This window comes from Symphodus melops (assembly GCF_947650265.1).
Source record: "Symphodus melops genome assembly, chromosome: 1".
NCBI classification, from domain to species: Eukaryota; Metazoa; Chordata; class Actinopteri; order Labriformes; family Labridae; genus Symphodus; species Symphodus melops.
Genome location: NC_136691.1, coordinates 3,041,225 through 3,057,851, shown reverse-complemented (window position 1 = coordinate 3,057,851; position 16,627 = coordinate 3,041,225). Strand labels below are relative to the sequence as shown.

The following is a 16,627-nucleotide window of genomic DNA, read 5'->3' as shown; positions in this document are numbered from 1 at the left end:
AATAAATGTTGTCAGGCATCTTCTGGCTCGGAGCAGACGCCCTAATCAGACTAATCACCAACAATTAAGAGTTTCTAATGGCTTGCTGTCAGTTTGGGACGTCTATAATCAAGATGAAGAGCACAACAGATCATTATATGCGACTGTAAAGGTTGCCATCATCGTCATCGTCTCTAAACTGTGTCTCCTTTGGAGGTCAATCAGCTGCGCGCAGATAATGAGCTTTTCCAGGCTAATTGAAATAAACAGCCCATTATGTCACAATTAACAGGTCCGTGGGTTCGTTCGATCCGAGTGCAGGTCGCACTAAACGGTGACTGATGGTCACGCAAACTCAACTCAGGGGACGAAAAGGGACAGACGCTCTTTGAAAACACTTTTTCTACATGTTCACTTTTCATATAAAATGTCCAACAGTGAGACAAATACACACACACACATGATCCAGCAGACTGTGGAGTCAGCTCAGGTTTGTCTTTGTCCTGCACGCTCTCAGATTTCACGTCTGGGGGAAACTCATTAAAAGTGCCGACTCATCAGTAGCACGATGACGTCCTCGACACCTCGGATATAATCCCATCCCATTTCTGCAAATGTTGTGGAAATATTTCTGCCCCAGCGTCGAGCTCTCCACTCATGCCTCAGTGGGCTCCAGTCTTCAGCATCGTCCCCCGAGGACTATGGGAGGCCTGCTGAGGGGCCTCGCAGGGAGCCGCACTGAGTACAGTTCATCTAAAGCCAACAGAGAGTGTAATGTATCCAGTGAGAGCGTTTAAAGACAGGGATGGTGATTCTGGGAAAGCTGGCAAGGTTGTTTTTTTTTTTTGCAGAGTAAGATCTTTCCTCAGAGCTCCTTCAAAAGCCACGTCGAGCTCGCCCATGCATCAGCGAGAGGGGAGAGAGAGAGGAGCTCACCGCATGGCTGCATGTCTGAGGCTAGCTTTAGACGACCATCTGAACACAAGCCACAAACGCTGCGTTGCGTCCTCGAGAAGTGGAGGAACAACACCACCTCTTTGTCTGCTGTCTCCTATGTCCTATCCTTGAATTTCCCTCGGGATCAATAAAGTATCTGTCTATCTATCTATCTATCTATCTATCTATCTATCTATCTATCTATCTATCTATCTATCTATCTATCTATCTATCTATCTATCTATCTATCCTTCATTTAAGTATGTTTATGCAGCCTTAAAAAAAAACCCATATTGGCTAAAGTTATCTTTAGCTGTTGCTGCAAACTCTGTCTGTTTGTTGTTGTTTGCCTGGATGTGATGTCAAAGTGAGCGTGAGCAGCTCAGAGCGCACTTTTATGTTTTCAACCCTTCAGACAGGATCGCACGTCGTTCCCCCCTCTCTCTCTCTCTCTCTCAGATAGGAGTCCCAAAATGCCCAAAAATAAATCTTCAAAAAAAAAAGAGTTTTAGAAATGCTTGCTGGGGTTGGTCCTCTCGTTTTATCTCAACTCTTTCTTCTGCTTATCTCTGCCATCCTCAGGTAGATGCTGAATACCTCCGGTGGCGTCAGGTTACTTTGAGCTTCTTGGTTGGTGCACTGCTCTGAGTACGTTCATAAACACAAGGTGATATTTTAAAATCTCCGGGGTTTTTTTGGTTCTCGAAAAAAAAAAAAAAAAGTCTCACATGTGAGCGAGCGAATCAGATAAAGGCGCGGATGTCAGGCCGCTAACAGATGTGAAAACCAATAAAAACAGTTTCAGGTTTGAGCCGTGGGCTGACGGGGAGCCGCCGGTGATAATGACACGAGTTTATTCAAGCCTTCACTTATACGAGCAGAGGAAACAGAAAAACCCTGAAGGGGGGAAAGATTTACTCACAAGTGCAGAGTGCCAATTTAAAGGGAATAAAGTCTCGTCTGAGTGTGTGTATTTGTCTGGAGTTGTGAGGCGTTCAGGTACTGCATGGTGCTTTTGGACGTTTTTTATGCTAAACTTTAAGATCAGCTTTTCTTCATCGTTAGCTGACAGAGAAACTGTTCAATATATTCATCTCTGTTTGGCTGCGTCGTGTTTGACCAGCGTCTGTTTGCTTTGAGTCAAATTTAACGTCAGGCTGCTGCCAGATGTCAGTGATTGCTGCTCCACTTTGCAGACTCTTTAGTGGGGAGAGGAGAGGAGTGTGTGTGTGTGTGTGTGTGTCAGTGTTGGGCCTGTGATACGGCCCATATTAGACACGTCTGTCAGCTGCGTTTTCATCAGCTGGATCTGTATGGACGCCGCTTCTGTGCACAGAATGAGAGGCGGCAGGAGACTCCTCGTCTGTATCGCTGAAATCTGTCAAAGCCAAAGATGACTTTTGGTTTGTTCTTTATCTTCAGGACATTTTGAGGAGGCTCGACATTGCTGAGAGAAATGGATGTTCCTCGCTGCCAGATGGACGGCACGTCTCGCTCCAAACAGTGCAGGAGCGTTCAAACTTCTGCAGGAGCGAGGCGACGTCTGACCCTCTTACTTATGACACATTCACAGCCCGGCGGCACTTCAGCTAGCGGAGACGGAGGGGACAGCTGACCTTTGAAAAAAAGACAGAAGAGGCAAAGAAGTTTTGCGTCTTTGTTGTGAAAAGTCACACGACTGCGAGAGTGTGTTTTAGTGTCGGAGAACTCCATCGGGGGCCCCTTCAACCAACGTTGATCGCCATCACGCCTGCTCGGGGTCCCGACGATTAATCCTCCTCTTCTTGATTTCCTGTTTTGTTCTTTCTCTCTCCGTGCTGTCAGATCGGAGCCCCGTGAGGAGGTTTTTTACTGTCGTTGGGTCACTGCTATGGCCCGCAGGGGCCCCAAGCACTTGCCTGCCTTGCGTGTTGACAAGTAGCACCTCCAGGGGCAGAAAAAACAGCGCCTGCCTCGTTGGTACTTTGGCTTCACTTTTTGACGGCACATTGAAAAAGAGGCGTGTCATCCATCTGAATATACGGCCAATCTCTCCGAGGCTTTAATATTGTCCCGAACTGTTTCAACGATCAGCTTGTTATTGAATTCTGCCTCCAGGTGTAAATGACAACTTGAGTTCAAATTTACCATTCTAACAATGTTAATGTGGGATCTGATTGGCTCCTCTCACTGTAAGCCAGCAGCTGCATGCTGTGTCCCTTTAAACACTGTTGATGTGTGAGAGAGATACGATGAACTGGTTCCTCATGCAGGCCTCAGAGTGTCTGTCGAGGGACGACAGGACAGCAGAGAGAGACGAGGGTTTATCACAATGAAACAACCGGCCTGGTCCGTCCCTCAGACCAGGACGTGCACAGGAAGACGGACGGGTGTGTGATGCGACGTCGAGTGACGTGAGTCAGACAGACTCGAGCAGCCTGAAGGGGATTCGATGCTTTAGATACAAAAAAGCTGTTTATTTGATTGCTCTAAATCCGAGGCTCTCAACTGGTGGGTCATGGAGCCGTTTTCAGGGGGGGTCGCCAACATGTGACAAAAAAAAAAAAGAAGAAGAAGAAGAAATAGCGTCAAATGAAGCGCTATTAAAACACGCTGGTTTTGTTCCTTCTCTTTATTCCATCCGTTTGAGAACCACGGCTTTTTTAAAACTTCAACGCCATACAAAAGACCTTTAACATGTACACTGTAGGGAAAAAAAATAAATACAGGAATATAACGTTGACTTCATGTGATTACTGGATCATGATCGTCACATATTTACATGACGTAATGTTTATGTAAAGCTCTGGGTGTGACGTGTTGTTCACTCGGCGGGGTTTCCGATCGTTTGCATGTCGGGGAGAACGAGCTCTCTGTAGCTGCTCTCCAGGCGCTGCATGAACTCCAGGTAGTCGCTCACCTTGAAGTTTGGGATCGGCTCCTCCTGCAGGTGAAAACAGAAGGACCATTCACATGGACGCACATTAAAGGTGTGTGGATCAGTTAAAAGACAAAATAACCTTGGTGATGTCATCAGGACTGAATAGAGGAGTCTGAAGCACAAGTTGAAATAAATCCTCCTCCCTAAAAGAACGAGCAATGGGGTTACATGATGGGATCTTTAATATTCATGCTGACTTGACATGCAGCGATCTTCATTTAGACGTACACAGATTTCACTCCGCATCACTATGGCATCACTCCTCAAGGTGGCGCTAGTGAGAAGAATGAGGAGAAGTGTGAACAACAGTTAAATGGCCAAAGAAGAGGAAGACGGCGCGATCGTGTCAGACGAAGAAAGAAGTCAAGAACTGACGTGTGATTGGAGGGTGAAACTGAAACCAAATGAATCACTTTTATTTATTTTATTTTATTTTTTTTATTTTTTTTTTGGGGGGGGTGTTGTTATCATGATGTTTTTTAACTATCATGTCTGTTACCTCACGATTCCCATCCCAAGTGTCGAGCTCAGAATTTCTTTTCTTCGCTTACTTGAACGTTTCTTCTCCCTCTTTGTCTCCAAAGTTATGAAGTAAAAGAAGAAATAAGCGTCAAACTTTTTGTCTCACTTGATGCATCTGTTTTTCTGCCCCCCCCCCTTTTAATTATTTGGGGACCCCTCAGGTCGATCTCGGGTCTCCGAGGTGGAGCGATGCAGACGGAAGATGGTTGGGCTTATTGATGCAGAAGTGGGCTTACTTTATTACTATTCCCTCTGCGGGGAGGTGAAGTGTGAATAATTCGATATAAGCTTTTCATTCACATACTTTACATTCAATCTCAAAGTCACAGGAAATCAAATTAAGCGTCTTATAAATGGAACGCTGCACCACGGCAGCAAACAACATCCTTGTTTAGCGCGGAGGTAATGAGGTTTCTCGTGTCGGGGAAGCGAAACAATATCTTAATAATAAGTGCGAACATCTCCTGCGTGACGCGTCGCAGCGTGACGTAAACTGTGGAAGAGACCGGAAACACGGCAGACAAACAGAGAGCTTCTCATCTGGCTCATTTGTTCCGTCCGTAATTGTTGTTGTTGTTGTTATGATTGTCGCCGGAGTTACAGAGTGCTTCGTGACAACTCCCGGCCTCGTGGGCAACTCAAACAGTGCAAGAGAGCAGATTGCTGCGAGTGGCGTCAACAATCAGCAGGAGGAGGAAGAAATCAAAGGCGTGTCACGTTCAGAATACCAAAACACAGCAAACCACCTGCGACGCTATCCACACTAAACACGGGTTTCATGTCGCCTGCAGCCTGATGGCGACTGAAGACCAGACTTAGGGGGGGTCGCTAATTAAAGTCCCAGTTGGGGGCCAAGTCTGGATATTGGTGTGGATATAGCTGGAGAGGTGTCTGCTCACCTGCTGAGGTGCACAGAATCCCGTCTGATTCACGCCATCGATCCAGGTTCAAGAGTCTGCTGGGGGCCCCCGGCCAGAAACAAGTGGGGTCCCTGCTGCCTGCGTTTATCACTATTATGGGCTCCAGTGTCTGGCTCCTCTTCACAGCAATAACGTTTATAAGGCAACGTTTAGCAGGGCAACAGGAGTGAGCGCTGTCAGATGGGGCCCCATTAGAGAGGTTTCCGACCGTCAATCAAAATGTGCACATTTTAGGCCCCTGCTGTTTGTGAGCCCTCAGGGGCCCCCTGCTGTTCTGGGGCCCCGAGCAGTCTCTAATGACTTAGTAAGCACTCACTAAAAAACGCTTTGACATGTTGGTATGTTTTCTGGTTGGTTACTTGTTTCTGTTACTCGTTAGGAGAGCCACTCGACAAGCTCCTCTGGGTTTAATCAGCTTCTCTCTAAGGATTTCCTTTTGTTTGAATCAACTAATTAGTTTTTTTTCCATTTGATGTATTTGTTTGTTTATTTATTTTAAGTGCAATAAACAAATAAAATTCCTCCTACATGGCACTGTAGGTATACTGATCACTACATGATTGCCTGTCTCATAGGTGGAGTCCTTCGTTAGGTCAGTGAGAAAGTTTGTGAGATGCATTCCACCAAAAAAAACAAAAACAAACTTAAAGTTATTGAAGTTATTTCGGGGTCGCAGGTAGAAACGTTTGTGAACCCATGTATTAGGTCTAAGTTTGCATTTATATCAATATAAGGAAAAAAACCCATAAAGAAGTCCATCCAATGAAATAAAGAGAATCAACCAGAGGAGGGATTGTTCAGAGCGGACTCGTCTCGTATTAAACACACTTTAATAACATTGTGTTAAGACATAAAGGACCTATCGTGTTTGATTTACTAAAGTTAATAAAGTGTAGCTTAGCTTTACCAGCAGCAGCAGCAGTTACATAACTCAGGCTCTATTAAAGCCATATCTTCTGTGGTGAATGTGTTGGACTTCCAGGTTCAGGTTACATGTTTATATTTTTCTCCTGATCAAACGTTGACGTGCGACTGTACGGGACATAAAGTCTTCCCTCAGGACTCTGACTTTGGTGAATTCTTCGTAGCAGATATGATTTTGCAAAGTGAGATTAATCCGGATGGAAAGTTTCTCCCCCCCCCCCAATTATTTATCTGAGCGCAGAATGCCTGCTGACACAGCTCAACCCAGAGAGAGAGAGAGAGAGAGAGAGATAAGCAAAATGAAAATCCCCGGGGGAGAGTCTTCTCGCTCCTGTCTTTTCTCCGGGAGACTTAAAGAAGAAGATGCAAAGTCATGAGTGTGGAGGAAAATGGTGATTTCTTAAATTCATCACAAAATGCACAATGTGCTGAACATTTAAATGTTTGACAAGAGATATGAGCGGCTTAATGTCCCGCATAATCTCCAAGACACATTCACCATTAGCACTGGTGAGATCATTAGGTAAGCTGATTAATGCTTTCATCACCAAAGACCTGCGCTGCCTCTGAAGCTTCCCCTCATGATCGATGAGTCGTGGTCACGCTCAGGGTGAGTCTGGGTCTGATGAACGTTACAGTCAAATATTGGAGGGTTTGTTTTTTTTTTGGTGCAAACTGGATTTTAAAATTGCATTCTGCTTGACATTAAGGTATATTCTGATTACGACAGATATTAGACGATGTTATGATTCAAACATGACTTTGAATTTGTTGAACGTCAGGAGAATAACTTGACTGAAAGGTGGCACCTGGTCGCTTAAAGGAACCGCAGAGCAACATGAGTCGCCAAGCAAGACGCCAAAAACGTTCTTCTGGACAGAAGCAGAAGGTAAGGCACGCAATTTTACAGAGCGAGGAGAAAGACTGTGGCGAGTGACTTTCTGCAGGGAGGAATCATCTCACGTGAGGCCTTACTGTTTTTGAGCACCGAGCGCCAACACTGCCGACACGTGACTTGTTTCTGTTCTGTTTCTATTAGCGTTAACAATTTCAGCTCTTCTATAAAGCTTTCTGTCCTGGTTTGGTTCTGTTTCATCTTGTTTTAGTTTTCATTCTGTCCTTAGTGTTATTTGTTTTCCTCGTGTTGATTGTTTCCATTGTGTGTTTTAATGTTTCATAGTCTTGTGTTTACTTTAGCCTTGAGTGTGTTTCCCTGTGTCCTCCTATGTTACCTGTTGGTTCATTTCCTGTTTTGTGTTTTAAGTCTGGTCTTTAGTGTTTCCTGTTTTATTTTGTAGTATCTGGTTTTAGATGGTGTCAGTGTCAGGTTTTACATTGTACTTGTCCTCAGTTGTTCTGGTCTTGTGTTCTTTGTGTTTCCCGCCTTTGTGATGACCCTCACCTGGTTCATTGATGTGGTGAATGCAGAACAAATGAAATGATGGTTTTTAGTGTTAGGGGCCGATATATGACCTCCGTCTTCTTTTCATCACTGCAGCTTCACTCAGGACGCTAGAGTGTGCAAGTGTGTGAATGTTTTTACTTTTAAATCCTCTAATGCCACATCTGTTGGGACGAAAAAGTTCCTCCACATTGTTCCCACACAGAGAGAGACAGAGAGAGAGAGAGAGAGAGAGAGAGAGAGAGAGAGAGAGAGGGAGCTGAGGAGCGAAGATAAGACCCTCGGACACAAAAAAGAAGCGCGCAACTTTCAACAGTTCAGCTCAGGACGAGGGCTTCGTACGTTATCTAACACACACTCACTCACTCGCTCACGCACACAAACACACACTCTGTCTCTCGCAGCAGTATCTGATGCCACAGCTCATTAGAAGCGCTTCCTCAGATAAAGCCTTCATCACTGATCTTTTATTCACAGAAAGTGTCAGCGGTGGCTCATAGCGACGTTAACGCCCGAGCTATCAGCCGGAGACGAGAAGGATTGAGATGTTTAATGAGTAATGACGACGAGCGCTTGGCGTCGGGCCGGGGCCTCGTTCACATGTCGTCCGGGTGTTAGCGACGAGCGCGCGCGGCTCAGAGACGGTAAGTTAAGACCTTTGTTGAAATCTTCAGGGCCACTTTTCCATTCGCCGATCATCCAAAATTCACCAAGCAGAACTCCTGTCAGTAAGATGTTCACGTTCCCGAACAGGCTGCTTCAAAATAAGACGCCAGTGTGGGAAGCTTGTGTGAGCAAATTAAAAAAATAAGTGGATTTGCTATTCAATATGAATGTGATTCAAAGATCAGTGCTGAATATAAAAGGGCAGATGTATTCAGTAGAGGTCTGCTGAGGGGTTCACATTTATTCAAAATCCAGACATGAGACCAAATAATAAAGCAGAGCTGTGATGCTACTGAAACGTCTTCAATCTGTAATGATCTGCAGGAAGACGCCTCGTCTGTAAGCTCAACAGACCGCCCCGAGTAGTTTGATCCCGAGCTCCAGCGAACGCTGCTCGCAACATTCTGATGGGAGCGAACACGGAGTAAACTCGTGCTGTTTTTAAACAGGCACAAAAAAAAATACGACAGAAAACGTTCTGACCTTTTTGGGCTGAGCTGCACCGACATTTTAAAGACAAACGTTCAGTTGATTTTAAAAGGGACGCTGCTATACCGAAACAAATAAGAGACATACGTAATTGAATTTTAACAGCCACTGGATACATAATGAAATTAATTCTTGGCATTGACATGTTTTACTTTGACGACCATGTGACCTGAATGTATTTGTTCTGAATTCACCTTTTTGAAATTGAGAACCAAAAACTCAAGTTTCAGAATTTAAAAACAAAAATCGATACAGGTCGTTTAAACTCAGATCTGCCGACCCGCGCTCTGATTGGCCAGAAGTCGGTTGGATTACATCCAAGGTGGGCTCGCCTCTCCTGTGCAGCGTAGCCTGGATGTTGCACTGTGAATTTTCCCGCTTGAATATTTGGATCTGGATGTTGAACTGTCTCACCTTGAGGAAGATCTGCAGCTCCTGCGACTGCGTGCGCTGCAGGATGTCGGGCTGCAGGTGTTTGAATGCGGCCACGCACATGTACACCTGGTAGTCGGGACCCATCAGCACACAGGTGGAAACGTAGTGGCAGATTTCAGTCCAGTCCAGATAGTTCCAGAAACACTGAGTCAACCAGTGGAGGCACATCTGTGGTCAGAAACATACAAGTTGTTGCTGATTAATCTTCAGATCTCTACTGAAGGTCTCACTGAAACACTTCCTGATTACACCGTCGTTTGAATGATGAACCTGATGTGTCTGACCAATCATAAATCACATGGAGAAATCACAGCCTGTGATTAATCACGGTGCCTCGCCCCTGACTTCTTCATTCATCCTCACCGTGAATTGCTCACAACAATTCAAGGAGAATAATCCACAACAAATCACTTCCTGTTTCTTACTTTGGAGTTCAGCTCTGTGACAGTTACACACACGTCAGACATGAGGACGCAGATTGATCTTACGAAGGAATGTACCAGACTCCTTCTGTTTTGTTTTTTTTAGCGTGCATTCCTGTACTGTTTTCTTTTTTTTTTTTTGATGATGAACAAGTAAAATATTTAATAAAAACTGAGTTTGAAAAAAATATATATAATTATAACAAACTTTCAGACACTCAAATTACTACTAAAAGTCTAAATCTAAAAACACTAAATCGATCCATTAAAGTCCAGCTAAACCACTTCCTCTCTCTCTAACATCACGTGCACTAAGATAAATAAACACAAGTCGACCAGCTGCCAAATCCTAACAAATAATGCCACCACAGAATAGAAAACAATTCAGAATTTAAAAATTGTCGCCAGCTTTACTTCTTTGATTCTGATGTTGTTTGTCTCATCAAATGAAGTCCACGTAAAGCATCTCGGATTGATCTTCACGTTTAACCGACTGAGATTATAAAGAGGGATTTCTTCTTCAGCCACCTGCAGACTTCATGAATTACCTGAGCTCACACAGCTGTACCGTGTTGCTCCATACGTCTGCAGTCTATATTTACTGTGTTGGCTTTATCAGCTTTTCTAAATGAATCTTTCAGGAAACTTGTTTACTCTGAGAGTGAAAGATGAAAACTCACAGCAGGCCTGAATATTGAGCTGGGATTAGGGGACAAAGAGACGAGGAGGCGCATGCTAATGTTTCACTTCTCCAGCTGATGACTAAGAGCTGAGATCTCTGGTATTAAAGTAGGAGCTCCACGAGGGGTTCCCGCCTGTTCTAACTTCAAGTAACAACGAAACTAAAGCATTTATCTGACCACTAAATACTTAGCTCTGCGATCACTCACAGCGTGGTTTGTGCAGGATGAACCAAAGGCCCAGCGTTTAATTCCAGGCAGAAATGCGCCTGCTGTGCACGTCCGTCCCGTCTCTATGACAACAGCCGCTGTATGAACGACACCGCTCCGTTACTTTTTACTGCATTGACTCCAGCAGACACAGAGCAATGAGGACGTGTGTGCAAGACAACGATCTGTAGGCGGCAGCCGGTGACTTTATGGAAAAATAATTAAGATTCTTGGTTTAAAATTTTTGAAAACGAACAAATTACGAAGAAAACAAGCTCGCCGTGAGCAGTATGCTAGTGATCCACGAGCCAATGCACATGAACTATGTCGGTATGGGTCAGTGTGAAGTGAAAACAGATCCGCTTTTTCGGCGTGGAAGTTGTGATGAATGTTGAAAAAACGGAGGATTGCGTGACCAAACAGGTGGCGTGCATGGAGTCTCTCTGAGCAGACTGAGGTGAGAGCAGGATGACGCCTCCTGATTACATGAACCTGCAGCAGACTGCATTTCCACTTCTTCGTCTCCTAACATAAGACTTCTCAAGCAAACAAACAAAGCTCCACTTTGCTCCACACACACATCAGAGGAGGACTTTCACCTCCTTCACTCCCATGAAAAAGGCCGACCTCCTCATTTGAGTCTTGTAATAAGAACAGGGAACGTGGAGTTCCGTGTTTGTTTGTTCTTTCAGGAGAACTTCCTGTGACGAACAGAGAGAGGATAATAAATCCCTTCAAGGTCTTTTCCAAGAGCAACACGAAGAGCTCTCCTCTCGTGTTGCTGTTCCTGTGAGCTGACACTCAGGTGACTGTGACGGCGTCCTGGCAGCACTTCCTTTGTGTCATAAACAGGCTGTTATTCATCTGAGAGGTTCAGGTGACTCTGAGATATCACAACCTGCCTCGAGGTGTTGTTCAGTGACATCTTATTGTGAAGGGATGATTTAGACTCTGAGGCAACGATCTGAAGGAGCTATCTGAGAAGCTATTAAAAGAAATAATGCTCATTAAATATGCACATAGTATGTTACGATATTGTCACAGAGCGACGATAAGCATTAAATGTGTCACGATTCAAATTCCTCAAAGTTCTCAGAGATTCCTAAACTTTGACTTTCAGAAACTATCAGGATTTTTTTTTTTTTTTAAATCAGAAATTTTCAGAAACTTCTCAGGAATTTTTGGGGAACTTAAGGGAATTAAAAAAATTTTGAATTTCAAAAACAATATATGGGATTTTAGTCTGTGAGTGTTTTCAGAAACACATAATTCTCAGGAAGTTTCAATTAAAAAAATAAAATAAATAAATTCTTTGAACATTTCTGAAAGTCTCAAATCAAAATCGTGTTTTATTGCCAAGTACATTCCCACATTCAAGGAATTTGTCTTGGTGTATTTTGGAGAAAGCCCTTTCACATGGAGACACTGTTTAAGTCTTTTTTATATTGTCTAATAATTATTATCTGATCATTATTATAATGTAGAGTGACATGAAGGAGGCACAAAGCGACACAGTGATGCAGTAAGTTAAAACGACACTTGGACGACCTTCAAAGAGATTTAACAGATGTTTAAATGTTGCTCTTGTTAACGTCTTCGATCAAAGGTTGGACTAACACCTGAACACACCGGGCCCAGAACCTGAAGACCCGCGTCACTTCTTATTTCAAACGCGTGACATGAAGCACACACACACACACACACACACACACACACACACACACCTTCTGTGATTCAGCTTATTATCCTTAAACTGCCCCGTCCCTGCTCCAACCAAAGTCACACACACTTCTATTCTCCAGGCAGCCTACTTCAAATGCTTCAACGTTTTGTAAATGGATTTTGACAGACGCCTGCACACACACACACACACGTCTTCACAACCTCCACTGTTTGAATGTCAGAGGTGTATAATGCTTCATTTGCTGCTGCTGCTTTGTCAGGCTTTCAAAGCTTATACTTTTGGATTGGGTATTTCCATTTCTGACTGAATAACAGGTGCCCATTATCGCCTTGAAGAGAGCAGAGATGAGCTGAATGCTAACGTGGAACTCCACCCGTTCAGAGCTGTGATGCAAATCGCGGCGGGTCTTATGAGCACCCCTGCTGCCGAGCATTTATTTGAGCCTCGACTGCCAGCCGGGAGACGGGATCAAACGCGAGAGGATTCAAGGTGAAAACCCTGCCGCTTTGTTTCGGGAGAGAGAAGTCGTGTGTCAAGAAGAATCACGAGCAGAGGAGCGAAGATCTAACTTTTCTGCTGTTCTGGTGAAGAAAAGGGAGAGAGGTTCAATGTCAAAGACTCCATTTAGAAAAGTCGACCGGAGTCAAAGACGGGGGAAAAGGAAAGTCGTTCACAGGTCAACTAAAAGAGTGATTCTCAAGGCTTTAGCTGTCTTTTCTTTTCATTCAACACTAACGACTCTATGTGTTGTCATTCTGCTCCCTTCATTGGCTCCATCAGTCGTCACGACTTCAGTTATTGATCGAAGAGTCTCCGAAAAATGTAAATTAGAAGAGAAAGATAGAAAAAGGAGTTCAATATTTGATTCAAACTAATCGTCTGCAGAATCAACACAAAGTAATGACTCGGAGCTTTTCCCCTTCCGACATCAACTTCCTGTGAATTCAACTTTGATTCAGTGCGAAACGTTTAGAATCAGCTCAGCTCTTACTGAACTGTTCAACTCCAGCACTTCTCACCGTGCAACAAACCGAATGTCTTTTTGCCACTCTGTGCGTCCTCATTGTCCACATACACACAGAGTCACACACACACACACACACACACACAGAGTCACACACACACAGAGTCATACACACAGAGTCTCTCACACACACACACAGAGTCACACACACACACACACACAGCGCTGTGCTTCCCTGCTGGCTCAACCGATCCCATCTCGCCCCTGTAACGCGTTTCCACCTCTGAAGCTGTAAAAAGGCGGGCTTGCTTCGTCCCCATATCACGCCTCTACAAACTTCCTATTGAAAGCAAAGACGCAGGTCATAGTGTGCCTTGCATCGGCAGTCTGAACGGGGATTATGATATCGCACGTTGACAAAGCACGGAGCTCCTTGCATAAAGGCGTTTTCTTCAGCTCCGCTTTACTGGAACTTTTTCCTGCCAGCCCTCGGGTCCGAGTCGCCAGTGAGCCCGATGTGTGTATGCAGCAGGAAATATTCAGGGCCGTGCACCGAGGAGAAGGAGGACGGGGGCGATGACGCGACCGGTGCAATCTTCCTCCTCCTCCTCTCTGTTTGCTTGTATGTTCTCATGAAGATGTTTGTTGACACTGTTGAAACTCAGCTCTTCACACTGTCAGACACATGGAAGCAACTCAGGAAGATTTCAGGACAGGCTTTACACGGACAAACTAATTACCAAATCCCCATAAACTCTTTCCACTATTCAACAGTCTTGAACCTCAGAAGGGAATTTAAAAGCCCAATATAGAAGCTGCACAAGCAAGAACAAAAAAACTCTCAGATGAGAGGAAGAAGATGCTAACCAGCCATGAAGGCTCCCAAAAAATTTTTTTTTAATTTTTTTTCAGGCTGTCCTGAAATCTTCCCCCGGAAATTTCCAAGTCAAATGAAGGCGAGATCTTTACCTGGGATGGCGTGAAACCAGACATCCTGAAGGCGGAGTGCACCAGAGGAACTTCAGCTTTCAGCAGCATCTCCACATAGTGAGCCGTGCACCAGTAAACAGGAGGGATTCCTGACACGGCCACTTCAACAGGAAGGTAGACCTGACACAAACAAACACGTATCACTCTCAGGTTTCCACATTTACACTCAGACAGGCCCTTAAAGATGGTGTTCAAACATTACAAGGTCAGACATGAAGCTCTCTGTTTTGTATTCACTTCTAGTGTGAAAACAACAACAGACTTAAATACTTGACGTAGCTGTTTTATTGAGTAATTTTAATAGAACAGCATGCTGCTCTGCGCCTCCATGCCCATGTTCCCTCCTAAACACGCCGCCGCTTCATAATTATTTCTGCCCTTTTCCATTTTCTGTGATATTGACTCAATCGATCACGTTGGAGGCAAACTGCTGCGTGCAGACATCTGCATCGCACACACACACATGCAAGGGAGCACGAAACGAAACACCCAGACAAGACCCATCGAGCCCAGATTGACTTTGAAGAGAGACGACGGCGTGATGGAGGCTGGCTTAATGACAGTGAACCCTGACCGCAGCGCCTCAGTTCGCTCCGGCAATCTTACAACGATTGAAACTCGACTTCGTTTTGGACTTCCTCTCCTCACGTAAATTATTCCTTTTACTCTTTTATTTCTCTTCCTTTCGCCCCCACCTCATTTATCATCCTTCCAAAAGGCTCGCCTCCCTTTTTCTTTTCTTTTTTCAGCGAGGTAAAAAAACATCCATCAAGCCTTGTTTTCGCCGCCTCGTTGAAAGATGAAGACGAAGAGTCGAAAAGGCTTGTTTGCATTCATCAACAAACTTTTTGTTTTCTTTGCTTCAGCCGTGCTGTTTTTTTTGATGACGTGCTCCGAATGAGAAAGAAGAGATTAGTCAAGGGCGGCATGATTTCAAAACTGTGTTTACATTCTTCTTTTTTCCTTTCAGGGAAGGTCCATTTGGTTCCATTATTGAAAATGAGCCTTCTCTGTGTGAGCTCTGTGTTTCTATGATTTTACTCAGTGTGAGAGGCGGCGTCACGCTGAGCCCTCCTACAGGGGAGAGGACTCTGAAGTTTCCACTTCGTCCACATCACACATCTCACACACTCTCTTTTCTTCCAGAATATTTTTGAATTGATTTCATCGTCGATCATTTTCTGCGCAAAACATTTAACTTGTGCGCAGCTAATTTTTTCACTTTTGGACCTCTGGGGGTTCCGTGTTTTAACAAGCGACAAAGAATCTTCACATCAAGATTAAAAACAAGCAGCCAGTTTATGATACTTTATCTATTTGTTGTGCAAAGCAATAAATCCATTATTGTTTTATTTCTTAACTGTCACCGAGGATTTTGTTGGGAAATTTCGTTAACATTTGTGGGGATTTATCAGAAACTTTTCTAAATTCTGTCAGATTTTTTGTCACAAAATTTTCAGAAACTTCACCGGATTTCTTTTGGAAACTGAAAAAAAAAAGGGAATCTAATTCAGAATTTCTGAATTCAGGGGTGTTTCGGGAACTTGTGCTGGATAACATCCAACACATCATATGTGTCAGCGTGTCACACAGCTAGTCCAAACTCTGTTTTTGTATCTTCGTGAACAAACAAGATGGCTGAGAATCGTCAGTATGTAACGCTCAAACTGTCGGTGTGGTCGACAAAATCAAGAACTAGAAGCCACATAATCATACTCACAGAGGCGTAAATCCGTGCGGGCCAGATGAACGCTGAGGTATGCAGAGAGGACAGGTTGAGTAAGAGACGCAGTGAGCGCTCTGTATCGCCCGCCATCATGAGGAAGACGGTGGAGAGCAGCCAGTCGTGGCCCGGAAAACCATTCTGCTGAGTGACTGCAGGGACGAGTTAAAGAGCCAAGGACTGGTGGGAAAAGATGCAAAGATCAAAACATCCTGAAAGTGATGCAATGACGGGAAATAGGAGAGAGTGTTTATCTACCTTCAAATGAGTCAAATGAATCAAGACAAAGTAAAAAACGTTGCATAGAAAGCAGCCACTGTGCTTCATCACTCATCAAAGGTCTGCACAGCTGCACATCCTCGAGGCGTTAAACACATCAAACTCAATTTACCTGCCTGTTGGTTTCGCACTAAAGTTTGTTGAATTAAGGTCCTTGAGGTGTTTCAAGGATTAATACGTTTGCTGTTTACCTTAATAATTAGTTACCTGTCATTAAGGCTAGTGTTTCAATATTTGTCAGAATTTATCTGAATTTTTTTATCCAATGCCGTCTGATTTTTTATTTTTAAACATTTTCAGGATTTTTTTTTTGTTGGAAATTTTAGGAAATTTCATTTCGAGTTTCAGAATTTTTTTGCTGGGAACTTTTTGGGACTTCAGGATTTTTGGATGACCTGAGACGATTTTCTTAAAACAAACACTATTGTTTTGTATTCATTTTATGAATTATTGTTCATCAAGATTTTCTGATAAATGAAAAA

The 16,627-nt window shown here is 44.0% G+C and overlaps 1 protein-coding gene across 2 annotated transcripts in view; it reads right to left on the bottom strand.

Annotated features, from left to right (window-relative positions):
* Positions 1-3,500: 3,500 nt before the first annotated feature.
* tbc1d32 (TBC1 domain family, member 32) overlaps positions 3,501-16,627 on the bottom strand; it is a 60,687-nt gene continuing 47,560 nt past the window's right edge. For both annotated transcript variants that reach the window (XM_079365315.1, XM_079365316.1), the window contains exons 31-34: positions 15,864-16,018; positions 14,123-14,263; positions 9,173-9,361; positions 3,501-3,838 (exon numbers count right to left, since the gene is read on the bottom strand). In XM_079365315.1, coding sequence (XP_079221441.1) covers positions 3,719-3,838; positions 9,173-9,361; positions 14,123-14,263; positions 15,864-16,018 — 605 coding nt within the window. In that variant the 3' untranslated portion in view covers positions 3,501-3,718. The remainder of the gene's footprint in view (positions 3,839-9,172; positions 9,362-14,122; positions 14,264-15,863; positions 16,019-16,627) is intronic.